This window comes from Henckelia pumila, chromosome 4 (genome assembly GCF_033568475.1).
Source record: "Henckelia pumila isolate YLH828 chromosome 4, ASM3356847v2, whole genome shotgun sequence".
In the NCBI taxonomy this organism is placed as follows: domain Eukaryota; kingdom Viridiplantae; phylum Streptophyta; class Magnoliopsida; order Lamiales; family Gesneriaceae; genus Henckelia; species Henckelia pumila.
Window position 1 is genome coordinate 151,881,232 of NC_133123.1, and position 16,022 is coordinate 151,897,253.

At 38.7% G+C, this 16,022-nt stretch overlaps 1 protein-coding gene across 1 annotated transcript; it reads left to right on the top strand.

Moving 5' to 3' along the window:
* The first annotated feature begins 8,834 nt into the window (after positions 1 to 8,834).
* LOC140862081 (uncharacterized) lies at positions 8,835 to 9,693 on the top strand. The gene is made up of 2 exons (XM_073265084.1): positions 8,835 to 8,920; positions 9,318 to 9,693. The coding sequence occupies exons 1-2, from the start codon at positions 8,835 to 8,837 to the stop codon at positions 9,691 to 9,693; spliced, it is 462 nt and encodes a 153-aa protein (XP_073121185.1).
* Positions 9,694 to 16,022: the final 6,329 nt, after the last annotated feature.

A 16,022-nucleotide genomic window follows, 5' to 3' on the forward strand; every position in this document is an offset into this window, starting at 1 on the left:
ATCATTTGTGTGTTTTGCTATTATGCAAAATGATGATTATTTTGAACTACAATTTGTAGAGATTGTCAATAACAAATGATTGACAAGTGACATGTGACATATGAGCAAATATTAACATTTCAAGCGGATTATGAGAAAATATTTGCACTTATCGTGGATGCACTGATTTGATGGTGATACATATAGAATCATCATCGAAGGATTTGATGCTCAAAATATTGTTTTTGACAACTTGAAGAAGAAGATATATTTGGTCTTGAAGTAACATATCTATGGCAAAATCAGCATCTGAATCAATTTTTGGCAAATACGTGCACAAGATTGGAATAAGACGAGTTAATAATTTCAAGTGATGCTTGAAAGAGGGGGAACAATCAAAGTTGTACTCTTTTTCCATTGTCTATGATTTTTTCCACGTGATTTTCATAACAAGATTTTTAATGAGGCAATTAACAAGTATCGCGAGAGATGTCGTACTCTTTTTCCTTCATTAGGATTTTGTCCCATTGGATTTTTCTTGATAAGGTTTTAATGAGAAGCATCTGATAAGTGCAATTTTTGCACTTATATTTTATATGAATTAGCTTGGCTTTTGTTATGTTTTGAGCGATGTTATGCGTATTTTCTTGTCATTTGTGTAGTTGCAAGAATTTAGGTGACAACCAAATTTTGTTGAGAAAATGAAGTAAAAAAATGATGGAATAAGAAATTAAAGAAGAAAAGATGAAGAAAGGATGGTGCACCCGCGCACAAGCCCGGCGCACCCACGCCCTGTAAAGAATTTTCGAAGAATTGTGGCAACGTATGGCCCCCCGCGCCCATTCAGCAGCGCACCCGCGCTGTCTTGTTTTAATCGTGGCGCACCCGCGCCGGTGGAGAGGGCACCCGCGCTGCTTAGTCTCCTAAAATTTGGAAAGTATTGAGTCAAGTTAAAACAAGGATTTGATAAGTTATTTTGGGAGTTACGAGGGATTATGGACTTTTCAGAGCATTAGGACGTTTATTGAGAGATTGGGATTGCAAAAGAGCTCGAGAATTTGGTACGAAGGCTGAAGACGGCGGAATCCGGTGACGGAGAAGCTTCATTCTAATTCGTTCTAGTTTTCCTTTGAACTCTATTTTTCTTAGTTTATGGATTGTTGAAAAAACATGTCTTATTTGATTTTGAATTGCGTTATGAACTAATTTCTTAGTCTAGAGGTAGACTGATCTTGACTGGAAACAATGATTGAGATATTTTGATTTATTTATTTAAATTTCTTCGCACAGTTTATTTGTGTTTTCCTGATTTTAATGCTTTCAATTTACTGGCAATAGATTGAATGATATTTTGTTTAGAATCTATCACTCGAGAGAGGAAATTTTGAATACGACATAGAAAAATACATCTTTGTTGTTTATATTGTTCGAGAGGCATATAACTCCATAAAAGTCATTAGAAGAATTCTTGTACTATTTTCCGGATTTAATAATTGAACTTTGATAGAGATATTGAGTTTGTTATTGAATACGAATTTCTGCTTGACACTCGAGAGAGGTAGTAGAAAATAATAGGGATTCTTGGCTAATAAATTAGAAGATTTTATAATTGAACAATCATTAGAAATAAATTTTGGTGTATAGTCAAGTGAAGTCGAACCTCTAGCATTCATCGCTTATTGAATTTTTCTCTTGCGAACTCGTGGTTATTTAGTTTTGTTTATTGCAAATTTTAGTTTTATAAAAAATCAAACTATTTTCGTAGCTCTACATAGGATTATGATTTTATTAGTTGCAAATATTTGATCAAGATGTCCCTTTAATTTTGGAGAGACCATTCTTGGCGACTGGCAGAGCGTTAATTGATGTGCAGGAGGGTGAAATAACTCTACGATTTGGTGGTGAAGCTGTCACCTTCAATATCTATAAAACCATGAAATACCAAGATGAGGTACATTCTTGTAATCGCATTGATTTATCTAATTCTTATGAGAATAATTTTTGTGTAGGAATGGAGTTGGAGAACTCATTGGCTAGGTGTTTAATTAATTCTGTGAACCAGTTTGATGTGGAGGATTGGGAACTTAGAGAGCAATTTCTTGCTCTTGAAAGTTTGCCAAAGGAAAAAGATGGCCAAGACAAAATTAAAGCATTGTCTGAGGAATTCGAAAAAGAGGTACAAGTTTTTTCTACTACTGAATTGAAAGAATTGCCTGGTCATTTATGCTATGCATTTTTGGGAGAAAATTCGACCTACCCGGTAATTATTTCATCCTCTCTTTCTCATGATGAAAAGGATAAATTATTAAGAGTTTTTAGAAAATTTAAATCTGCTTTGGGTTGGTCAATTTCTGATATCAAAGGAATTAGTCCCAATATTTGCATTCATAAGATGTTAATGGAGGAGTCGTATAGTCCTTATGTAGATTATCAAAGCATGGGCACAATCTTTAATGTCTTTGTGCTAAGACTTTCACTCAACTAATCTTTCAAAGCATGCCTCTCGTATGTGTGTGAGTGAGCTCTCTTCAACTCATATACAAAGATATTGAACATGGAAGAGTGTTCTATAAAGTGGGTTTGGTGTAGAGGATTTAACGTTGAAAGCTCATCTTTTCATCTTCTTCCTCACACCTTGGGCTTGCTCTCATTCTAGCTTCTTTTTCTTCTATAATCTGCCCATGCTTTTAATCCCCATCAAAAGCTTGTGTTTGATCTTCAAAGTGTTGTATTTATAAGCTCCAAGAATTATTTGAACGTTAGATTCAATAATATGACCGTTTGGAATGTTTTTGGACACTTTTTGAAGTTGCAACGGTCATATTTGAGTTGCTGTCCAGTTTCTGAAGTTGAGCTGATTTTACTGTTCATAGGACTGGTTTGACCAATTCGATCTGGTCAAACTTATCTGGTCTGGTCAAGCTTTGATCTGGTCTGGTCCGACTTTGATCTGGTCGAGCTTTGATCTGGTCTGGTTCAATTGATCTGGTTAGGGCAACTTCGATCTGGTCTTGTTCACTTGATCTGGTTTGGCCATGTTTCATTTGATCTGTTCATTTGATTATAGCTCTTGATTCACTTATTTCTGGGAAAAGTAATGAACATAAAAGTTATAGCATTTTTTCTTGGCTTTCCACGGAATCAAGAATCGCTCAATTTCAAGTTTGTATGTGAGAGATATAGTTGAAATACTAAGCTGTGTCAGAAATTCTGTTCTGCAGAATTTCTGTGCAGATCTTGAAACTTCATCGTGCTCTATCTGCTTCTTATGCTCCGATTCAGATTGAGATTCTTAAAGATTATTTGTAGATCATTGTCGTAGCTTTGTAACGCATACTGAATCATCCCATTTGGATAAGTGAGCTGTATGTTATGGCCAAAATACCAGGACTGGTCTGTTTGATCTGGTTGCTGTAGCTTTGATCCGATTCGCATCCAGCTCAATGTTTCGACCACTTTTTCGCCTTGATAACGTCCGAATTAACTCATCTAGCCTGAGATATGACTTGTATATATTTGAGTAAGCTTTCCAACCGTTTTGGCCTCAAGTCATTTGGATCACCGAGCTATGAGATATGATTGATTTACTGAACTGCGCCAGCTTGAGTTATTTGATTTCCAGCTCAAACTTTCCAACTCTCATCTACTATCTACAACACTGGATGAAATATGTTATAAACATAATAACAAGTTTTGTTATCATCAAAATCATGATTGATTGTGTTTCACAACCCAACAATCTCCCCCTTTTTGATGATCACAAAACTTGGATAAAAATATGAACGTTATTTTTATCTAACATATTTCTCTCCCTTTTTGTATGAATCAAAAAGGTGTATTTTAAGCAAAAAAAATTTTCTCCCCCTTAAAATTATAATTAGCTCTCCCCCTATATTTATGAAACTTTAAAATCGATAAAAGTAGAGGGATAACTAAACGACATTTTTAAAAAAAATGCAATGCACAACAAATAAACAAATTGACAATTAGCAAGCTTTCATCAACATTGAACCAAATTATCTCAAACTATCAAGCATCACAAAATCAAGATTGATATGCCAATTGAAATATTCATGAAACATTTAAGTGTTCCTTTAGTCACTAAGCACAACCACAATTGTAAGGGAAATGACTAGACATTCTTCATTCAAGACATGCTAGCACAAATAGAATATCAAGATGGCATTCGAACTCAAAAACTCTTTAAAAGCTAATATTAATACGATTGTACCGAGTTTTCTTGATGACGTATGACTGAAATTTGAGTTTCTTTGTCCCATATATTGATGAGTGCAATATCTTTGAGCTTTTTGACAAAAACACCAACTTTATGTCCATTTCCAGTTTCTGCCGTAGCACACATGGTCTGACTTCAACGAATAAACTGAATTTTTTGGCGCATTACCAGGCTGCAAATTTTATACCGCTGCAATCCTCTACAAGTCTCGTTTGCAATGAAAAAAGCGGTTTGTCGTTTGGATACTCGATCAAAGAGTTATGCAATTTTTCCCAATGTCGCTGCAAGCTGTCAAAAATTATCAACTATGCATATATGTGTTAGAAAATCTTAAAAACAAAATTTTGAAGATCTAAATCAGTTTCAAGTGCTTTTTCAAGAACAACCTCTCTGATACCAATTGTTAGGATCGAAATATGTGTGTAGAGGGGGGGTGAATACACACTAAAAATATTTTAGAGCTACAATAGCTCGTTCTTGAAATGTTAAAAAATAAACCGAGCACCGATGAATTATATCGAGTTTGGTTTTCAAACCAAGCGGAATACACTCAAAATAATCCTTCGTATAAACCGAATAAACATTTTGAAAGTCATTTTAAAATAATGCAAGTTCAAATAATAAAAATAGTTTGGTTGAAGCATTTTATCAAACACTTTGTGTGTAATATTTTTGTTTATGAAGAACACATAAAATGCTTCAACAATGCATCTTAAAAACAGTGGCAATAATAATGTAAATGCGATAAACAAATATACACGAATTTGTTTATGGATGTTCGGAGCTCAATCTCCCACGTCACCCCTTCTTCCACCTCGGAAGGATCCACTAGAAGACTTTGATTTATACAACCCATTTGTACAAACCCAATCCGATTTAGGACTTATCCAATGCCTAAACAAGAACTCGTAGCCACTCTCGATCGTATGCCTCAACCTCACAATCCACATAATGTTTTACGTCTTTATGCCAAGACTACAAACACAATCTTTAATATCTTTGTGCTAAGACTTTCACTCAACTAATTTTTCAAAGCATGCCTCTCGTATGTGTGTGAGTGAGCTCTCTTCAACTCATATACAAAGATATTGAACATGGAAGAGTGTTCTATAAAGTGGGTTTGGTGTAGAGGATTTAACGTTGAAAGCTCATCTTTTCATCTTCTTCCTCACACCTTGGGATTGCTCTCATTCTAGCTTCTTTTTTTTCTATAATCTGCCCATGCTTTTAATCCCCATCAAAAGCTTGTGTTTGATCTTCAAAGTGTTGTATTTATAAGCTCCAAGAATTATTTGAACGTTAGATTCAATAATATGACCGTTTGGAATGTTTCTGGACACTTTCTGAAATTGCAACGGTCATATTTGAGTTGCTGTCCATTTTCTGAAGTTGAGCTAATTTTACTGTTCATCGGACTGGTTTGACCAATTCGATCTAGTCAAACTCATCTGGTCTGGTCAAGCTTTGATCTGGTCTGGTCCGACTTTGATCTGGTCGAGCTTTGATCTGGTCTGGTTCAATTGATCTGGTTAGAACAACTTTGATCTGGTCTTGTTCACTTGATCTGGTTTGGCCATGTTTCATCTGATCTGTTCATTTGATTATAGCTCTTGATTCACTAATTTTTGGGCAAAGTGATGAACATAAAATTGTAGCCCTTTCTCTTGGCTTTCCACGGAATCAAGAATCGCTCAATTTCAAGTTTGTATGTGAGAGATATAGTTGAAATACTAAGCTGTGTCAGAAATTCTGTTCTGCAGAATTTCTGTGCAGATCTCAAAACTTCATTGTGCTTTATCTGCTTCTTATGCTCCGATTCAGATTGAGCTTATTAAAGATGATTTGTAGATAATTGTTGTAGCTTCGTAACGCATACTGAATCATCCCATTTGGATAAGCGAGCTGTAAGTTATGGCCAAAATACCAGGACTGGTCTGTTTGATCTGGTTGATGTAGCTTTGATCCGATTCGCATCCAGCTCAATGTTGCGACCACTTTTTCACCTTGATAACATCCGAATTAACTCATCTGGCCTGAGATATGACTTGTAGATATTTGAGTAAGCTTTCCAACCGTTTTGGCCTCAAGTCATTTGGATCTCTGAGCTATGAGATATGATTGATTTACTGAACTGCGCCAGCTTGAGTTATTTGATTTCCAGCTCAAACTTTCCAACTCTCATCTAATATCTACAACACTGGATGAAATATGTTATAAACATAATAACAAGTTTTGCTATCATCAAAATCAAGATTGCTTGTGTTTCACAACCCAACACCTGCGTTGAAAGAAGTAGTAAAAGCTGAAGTGTTGAAATTATTGAATGCTGGTATTATTTATGCTATATCTGACAATTTTTGGGTGTCGCGAGTACAGGTTGTGCCAAAAAAAGGAGGTATGACTGTTAAAAATGATAAAAATGAGTTGATCTCCACTCGTACTGTTACTGGTTGGAGAGTTTGCATTGATTATAGAAGGTTGAATAAGGCTACTAGAAAAGATCATTTTCCTCTTCCTTTTATTGATCAAATGCTTGACAGGTTGGCAGGCTATAAACATTACTGTTTTTTAGATGGCTATTCTGGCTACAATCAAATTGATGCGCCAGAGGATCAAGAGAAAACAACTTTCACATGTCCCTATGGTACTTATGCTTTTAGGAGAATGCCATTTGGTTTTTGTAATGCATCGGCTACTTTTCAGCGGTGCATGATGGCAATTTTTTCTGACATGGTGGAAGAAGTTATGACAATTTTTATGGATGATTTTTCTGTGTTTGGGTCTTTTTTTATCATTGTTTGCATAATCTGATCCTTGTTTTGCAGCGTTGCCAAGAGAAAAATCTAGTGCTTAATTGGAAAAAATGTCACTTCATGGTGCAAGAAGGCATCGTACTTGGGCATAAAGTGTCATCTAATGGGTTTGAGGTGGATCGAGCAAAAGTGGTTGCGATTGAAAAGCTTCCACCGCCAAATAATGTGAAAGCCATTAGAAGCTTCTTGGGACACGCCGGGTTCTACAATTGTTTTATCAGAGATTTTTCTAAAATTACTAAACCTTTGTGTAATTTATTTGAAAAAGACACATCTTTTATTTTTGATGATGCGTGTTTGCAGGAATTCACAAAGATCAAGGAGGCATTAATTTCTGTGCCTATTATGATTGTGCCTGACTGGAAGGAGCCGTTTGAAGTGATGTGTGATGCCAACGATTATGCTGTAGGAGCAATTCTGGGACAAAGAAGAGATAAGATGTTTCGGGCAATTTACTACGCAAGCCGCATTCTTGACGGATCACAACAAAATTACACTACTACGGAAAAAGAGATGTTGGTTGTGGTTTTCTCCTTCGACAAATTCAGGTCCTATCTCATTGGCTCAAAAGTAATTGTTTATACTGACCATGCAGCAATTCGTTATCTCTTTGCCAAGAAGGATGCCAAGTCGAGATTGATTCAGTGGATACTCTTACTACAAGAGTTTGAATTTGAAATTAGAGACAATAAAGGAAGTGAGAATTTAGTGGCGGATCATCTGTCTCGCTTGGAGTTGGAAGGAAAAGTTGAACATGAACTCATCAAGGAGCCGTTTCCCGATGAGCATTTTTTTTAGGTAAATTCTAAACTTCCTTGGTTTGCTGACCTTGCTAATTTTCTTTCTTGTGGTGTTTTGCCTCCAGATCTTAATCATCACCAAAGGAAGAAATTTTTTCATGATGTCAAGTTTTATCTATGGGATGATCCGTTTGTGTACAAGAAGTGTAACGATCCACTGTATCAAAACGGATCTTTTCAGCGTGCTTTTGTCCTCACTCGCACGCACCCTAAGAAACTTCCCAGGGGGTCACCCATACTATAATTTTCCCAAGTTAAGCACGCTTAATTTTGAAGTTCTTATGTGATGAGCTTTCGAAAAGAAGATGCACCTTCTTGATATGAGTAATACATATGAAATCTTTTAAACTCTCCTCAACTATGCAGTCCCATACCTACACAGTCTCAGAATCCCTCTCATTCCGGTAGGATCGGTTCTTTCATGTCTCCCTCCGCCTTGAAGCCTACCAGGAGCCGCTCATTGTTCGTGCAACCTCTTGGCACCGACGATCACTCCTCGCCTCCTCAGCCCCAAGCGTCACATGCCCACCAGCTTCCGCTTGGTTCGTCCCCGAATCATACCGTACTAAGAGAGGTCGTCTCTGATACCATTTGTAACGACCCACTATTTCAAGGTGGATCTTTTCAGCATGCTTTTGTCCTCACTCACACGCACCTTGAGAAACTTCCCAGGGGGTCACCCATCCTATAATTTCCCCAAGTCAAGTACGCTTAACTTTGAAATTCTTATGTGATGAGCTTCCGAAAAGAAGATGCACCTTCATGATATGAGTAGTACATATGAAATCTTTTAAACTCTCCTCAACTATGCAGTCCCATACCTACACAGTGTCAGAATCCCCCTAATTCCGGCAGGATCGGTTCTTTCATGTCTCCCTCCGCCTTGAGGCCTACCAGGAGCCGCTCATTGTCCGTGAAACCTCTTGGCACCGACGATCACTCCTCGCCTCCTCAACCCAGGGCGTCACAAGAAGTATTCGGACCAAGTGATAAGGAGATGTGTAGATGAAGCTGAAGCAAAATAAATTTTGGAACAATGTCACTCTGCACCGTATGGTGGTCACTTTGGAGCCTCACGAACAGCCGCAAAGGTACTGTAGTTTGGTTTTTATTGGCCAATTTTATTTAAAGACAGTTATACCTTGGTAAAATCCTGTGATAGATGTCAAAGGATGGAGAATATATCTAGGCGTCATGAATTACCCATTACAAATATTTTAGAAGTTGAATTATTTGATGTTTGGGGTATTGATTTTATGGGACCGTTTCCACCTCCTTTGGTCAATCTTATATTTTATTGGCTGTTGATTATGTTTCAAAATGGGTGGAAGCAATTTGCACCCCCACTAATGATGCTCGTGTAGTGGTTAAGTTTGTGCAGAAAATTATTTTCACAAGGTTTGGAACCCCAAGGGCCATAATCAGTGATGAAGGTACGCATATTTGCAATAAAATCTTTAATTCATTACTGACAAAATATGGTGTTAGGCATAAAGTGGCATGTGCATACCATCCGAAAACAAATGTGCAAGCTGAAATATCCAACCAGGAAATTAAGCAAATTCTGGAAAAGACTGTCAACACGAACCGGAAGGATTGGACAATCAAGTTGGATGATGCACTATGGGCATACCGGACCGCGTTCAAAACTCCTATTGGCATGTCGCCATACAGGTTGGTCTTTGGTAAAGCATGCCATCTGCCAGTGGAGTTACAGCATCGAGCGTATTGGGCGGTGAAAAAGTTGAATTTTGATATGAAAGCTGCTGGAGAAGAGCGTTTGTTGCAGTTGCATGAGATCGATGAGTTTCGTAATAATTCTTACGAAAATGCCAAGCTATACAAAGAACAGACCAAAAAGTAGCATGACAAAATATTACTGACGAGAGAATTCGAGCCTGGACAGCATGTATTATTATTTAATTCTTGTCTCCGCTTATTTCCAGGTAAGTTGAAATCGAGATAGTCTGGTCCGTTCACCGTGGTGAAAGTGCATCCCTATGGAGCTATTGAACTGAGTTGTCATGATAGACAGACTTTTCAAGTCAATGGGCAGAGATTGAAACATTATTTTGGCAACAAAGTACGGAACATTGAGAATGTTGCATTGATCGAGTCGGTGTAAAAGCACTAGGAAATTCGGGCTGACGACATTAAACCAAGCACTTTTTGGGAGGCAACCCAAAGTTTTATTGTTCTCGCGTTTTTTTTTAGTTTTTATTTTTCTTTTTGTCATTTTAGTGTTTATTTGTATTGTTATCTTGTTTTCTTAATTATTTAATAATTATTATTTTTTTTCAGAGTGCACCCGCGCTTCAAGAGGGCGCACCCGCGCCCAAAGTGGCAGAAACTTTTGGTAAAAATTTTTGGGATGGCGCACCCGGGCCCTCAGGACAGCGCACCCGCGCTCAAAGTGGCAGAAAAATTGATAAAATTTTCTTTGAGACAGCACACCCGCGCTAGAGAAGGGCGCACTTGCGCCCAAATAGGCAGAAACTTTGGATTTTTGGTAGGCATTACAGCGCTCCCGCGCTCGGAAGACAGCGCACCCGCGCTCGAATGGCATGCCACGCGGCGCACCCGCGCTCTGTGATTTATAAGTCACGGCTTTTATCATTATTTGACAGATCCGTTCGGCCTTCTTTCCATCCAAGCTTCTATCTCACTTCGAAAATCTCCATTCCTGACACTCTAGGGCTGAAATCGTCCCGTATTTGTGCTTGGAACTTCAATTTGTGGGTTTTACATCTCATTTGTCTAAAAGAAATCTCCACAATTTCGAAGTTAGGGTTCCTCATCGGTGGGAATTTCAGATTTTGTTCTTTGATTACTATTGTGAGTTAGAAATTGAAGGTCTTTTGGAGTTGTATTTGCAATCTTACAAGGCTTTTGCACCTCTACGCGCCCAAAGCTAGTGAAAATCGAGGTACTTGGCTTAAACCACACTTTTATTTCGAAAATTTGGGGATTATTGCGGAAAGTGATTCAATTGATTGCCGTGGTGTTTTTGGGTGCCTATTTAATTGATTTATTGGTTGTAGTTGGGAGTGTGTTGGTTGTAGTTGAGTTTTGAAGTGTTGAGGAATTGTTTGCACGCCAAGTGTTTGATATGGGGCCTAAACGAAAACAAAAACAAGCTGCCTCATCTTCATCGGTGGATGTTTCGGATAATAGATTCGTGGACGAGGCGGTTACCGCTCATTATACCGCGATGTTGGCAAAAACTTTGGTGAAAGAACGCGGTTTTGATATAAGCAGGAGCGTTCATGCCATGAGAGAGATGGGTGAGGCAAGACAGTGGCTAAATTTCATGAAACAACCAAGGGATGCGGTTGTTCCAGTGGTTAGAGAATTCTATGCAAATTTAAAGGCGAAGAACGAACATTTGCGTGTGTTGGTGAGAGGTAAGTTGGTGGAGTTTGATGCACACACCATCAATACTTTGTATACATTGCCCATGATTTTGCACGACGAGTATGCGGAGTATACTAGTGATCAACAAGAATTTGAAGAAATCTGTGAGCGTATATGTCGAGAGGGTACTGAATGGAAGGTGAATTCGAAGGGCAACATGTCTTTTGCCAAGGCTGATTTGCTGAGTATCGAGAAAGGGTGGTATTCTTTTGTGGCAGCTAGGCTTTTACCGTCTGATCATACCACCACTGTCACACAAGAGAGGGTTGCATTGGTATATTCTATCGTCACGGGCAAGTCCATGGACCTCGGACACATAATCCAGGATTCCATTCTTCATTGCTCCACCGGCTCTACTACAGGCGGACTCACACACCCATCGATTATCACTAATTTGTGTCGCCTTGCTGGTGTTACTTGGGAGGCCACCGAGGAGTTACTGAAGCCTCGGGCAGCCATTTCTGTTACCCATGACCCAGCACCAGACCACCAGCCTGCAGTGGTACGACCGCCATGAGCCGCACCTGCGGTCTCTCCTCAGACTATCCCTGCCCGACTCACTCGACTGGAGCACGATATGGAGCAGTTTCGCTATCGAACGGATGTCTTTATGGGCTATATGATGGATTTCACATCTATTTTGGAGCAGCGGTTTCCAGCCACATCATCTGATGCTCCTCATTTTCCTCAACAGCCTGTTTGGCCTCCACAATACCCACCACCAACCGATCCCCATGGTGATGTTGCGGGCGATGACCACTGACGGTCGTCGCCATAGGTACGTGTATTCCCTTGTTCTTTTATTGATTCAGTGTACATTAGGGACAATGCACGAATCTAAGTTTGGGGGGATTTCTGTATGTTTAGTTTCATTTTGTTTGTTTAGTATGTGATGTTGTTTTTTAATCGAAGTGTTTGTCTGATCCTGTATCTGTGTCATGTTTGTTTTCTCTTATTGTGTTTGTTGGAAAACGATGTTCAGATCAACTAGAATTGATACCCGGTGCAGCGGAAGTTTAAAATTTTTCTTGGTATGGAACGATTCCATATCATGGGTATCAAAACTTTTACGATTAAATTCACACAAGAAAAATAAATAAATACAATTAAATATTTTACCTTAAATCTCAAAGCGAGATTATGGACACCAACAGAATTTAATCTGCTCTTCTTGTAAATCCCGGGAACCGATGGCGTCACGATCAATCACCGGAATAAGGTCCACGAACGAAAAACAGAAACCCTCTGATTGACTGCACTAGAAATCAATCAGAAGTTTTGCGTAGATAATAAACAGAATCTGTTAATTCAGAATTGCAATTTTTCACAAAAATCACAAGACCGAATTTTCTCCGAAAGGGACAGAGGATTTTGAAAATCCCCTTGAAATATTTAGAGTAAATTTCGAAAATTGAAGACTGAATCTCTTATGCAATTTTCGAACCCTACTGCATATATTTATAGTTAATTTTTAGACTAGATTAAGTTATAATTGTGTTAGGACTCTAACTCCTTAAGGGCCCACAATCCATAACTTAATCCAACAAGCCAAGCCCGTTGTTCTAAAAATTAATATAAAATTCATCGTGACTCCGATTGATAAACCGATTTCACCAATGTGCACAGAAACCATTTCTGCATCTTTTAGAGTCAAGATAATTTTTCTGAATCCGAATTCAGTGATTTCCAAAGGCGCCCATCCATATGTCATTTTAGGAAATTCCACTCCCTTTAGTTAAGAAATCCAACTTCTCATTCATTAAATTTAACTCTTTAAATTTAACTATCTCTACGGGGTTTTAGTAATCCATTACTTGTGTAACCCTCAATGGTTCAGGAATACAGCTAGCCGTGGGCTCACAACTCCTTGTGACTCGGAACAACAATTTCCGACTTACCCAACGAATCATGATAAGAGCGTCTAGCAACATCGCCCCATGATTCCCTAGGTATTACTGATAGTGCCTGCAAGAACCAGTAGATTTTGGTTAGCGTACAGTACGGTTCCTTCAACCATATATCCCGATCGAATCAACAACCATTGGTATATCGAGAGTCGTTCAAGATTCGATAACTATGCATAACGTCTTGGAGATCAATTAGTGACATCGCATGTGTTACTAGGAAAACCAATTAACCTAAAACACATCATGCACTCTGGCCAAAGATTCGTCATACTAATATCTCCTCAGATCGCATAGGATATCCACACTCGCAAGTATGTGGTGAATCCTTGACAACAAAGCATCGACTCCTATATGCGTCGTAACTGTACCTAATCCCGACACCTGATGACCCCAATAGAGTCGGTAAACGAGTCAAAGCACAGTACTAGCATATAGAGTCTCAATGATGTTTCAAGTAATAAGGACTAATGGTGTACAACCAAAATCACATACTTTATCCACTCGATAAGTGATAATCACTTGGAAAGTCCAAATAGGGTAGTTCAATCATTCATCATATGAATATTCATTTGCATGCTTCGAACATCTCTATGTTCCATACCAATGAAACGTGGTACTCCGCATCGCAAATGCTAGTCTCAAACTCGAGCGATCCTTATCCTTATTATCGGACGGCTCAATCGACTAGGAACTGTTTATAATATACAGTGACTATAAGATGTGTTTCATGATAGTCATCCCCATGTACTACCACATCTTACATACACTATAGTATATTCAAGGTCTTTATCAAAACAACAATAGTATATCATAATATAACAATATGAAGAAAGATAAAGTAATTACCATTCATAAAATGTAAATTATATTAAACAAAAGATTGTTTATACAAAGAGTCATAAAAGCCCTTAGCCACAAGTTGGCTATCCGGGCACCCACTCTTTCAATCTCCCACTTACCCTAAAGCCAACTAGTAATACTACGTAGTCCCATTGCTTCGCGATGTTTGTCAAACAATGGTCCTGGCAGGGGCTTAGTAAGCGGATCAACGATATTGTCTGCAGAGGCCACTCTCTCGACTGTAATGTCTCCTCTTTCCACGATCTCCCGGATGATGTGGTATTTCCTCAGTATGTGTTTGAATCTTTGATGAGACCTTGGTTCCTTTGTCTGAGCAACGGCACCCGTGTTGTCACAGTACACCGGGACTGGACCAACAGCTTCGGGAATTACACCCAACTCTTGGATGAATTTTCTCATCCAAACCGCCTCTTTAGCAGCAGCTGATGCTGCAATGTATTCTGCCTCAGTTGTGGAATCCGCTGTGGTGTCTTGCTTAGAACTCTTCCAAGATAAAGCACTGCCATTGAGCACGAATACAAATTCAGAGGTTGATTTCGAGTCATCCACGTCACTTTGGAAGCTAGAATCGGTATAGCCTTCCAATTTCAATTCTCTTCCACCATAAACCATGAATATATTCTTAGTTCTTAAGTACTTAAGAATATCCTTCACGGCTTTCCAATGCATTTGACCTGGACTGGCTTGATATCTGCTCGTGACGCTCAGAGCATATGCCACATCCGGTCTAGTAGATATCATCCCATACATGATACTACCTATGGCTGACGCATATGGTATATGTGTCATTTTCTCTATCTCTTTGTCAGTCTTGGGACACATAGACTTGGATAGAGAAACTCCATGACACATAGGTAGATGTCCTCTCTTGGACTCATCCATTGAAAACCTTTTCAATATAGTGTCGATGTAGGTTGCTTGAGTGAGTCCTATCATTCTCTTAGATCTATCTCTATAGATTTAAGAGGATGTCATTGTTGACTGCAACATCCCTACATCATTCCTGATAACCATATCTTTGTTGACTGCAACATCCCTACATCATTCCCAATGAGTAGGATGTCATCAACATAAAGTACTAAGAATGTTACCGCATCCTTAACTACTTTCTTGTACACGCATGGTTCCTCCGGGTTCTTGATGAAACCAAAGTCCTTTATTGTTTCATCAAATTTCTGGTTCCAACTTCTTGATGCTTGTTTAAGACCATATATTGATCTCTGAAGCTTGCATACCTTATGCTCGCTTCCCATGGAGGTGAATCCTTCAGGCTGCATCATATATATTTCTTCCTTAATGTTTCCATTAAGAAATGCAGTCTTCACATCCATTTGCCATATCTCATAGTCATACCATGCTGCTATGGCAATTAGGATTCTTATGGACTTGATCATTGCGACTGGTGAAAAGGTTTCATCATAGTCAACTCCTTGTCTTTGAGTATAACCTTTTGCGACCAATCGTGCCTTATAGGTCAACACCTTGCCATCAGGCCCAAGTTTTCTTTTGTAAATCCATTTACACCCTATTGGAACAATTCCATCGGGAGGATCTACTAAAGACCAAACTTGGTTTCCGACTGCATTGCTTCAAGCCATAAATTAGAATCCGCATCAGAAATTGCTTCCTTGAAGTTTCTTGGATCACATCCAATATCGGGTTCATTTTGATCCCCTTCAAGAAGAAGACCATATCTAATAGGAGGCCTAGAAGTCCTCTCAGATCTTCTAGCAATAGGCGTGTCTTGTGATGATTCTTGAGGTGTAGGATCGTCAATTTGTATTTCGGGTTCTTCTCGAATTTCTTCGAGTTCCATCATCTTGCCTTTCTTATCCAATAAGAACTCCTTCTCCATGAAGGTGGCATTCCTTGAAACAAACACTTTTGTTTCAGTAGGATGATAGAAATAATATCCTATTGAATTCTTCGGATACCCTACAAAATAACATAAGGTGGATCGACTATCCAACTTATCTCCCACTATCTGCTTCACGTAAGCAGGACATCCCCA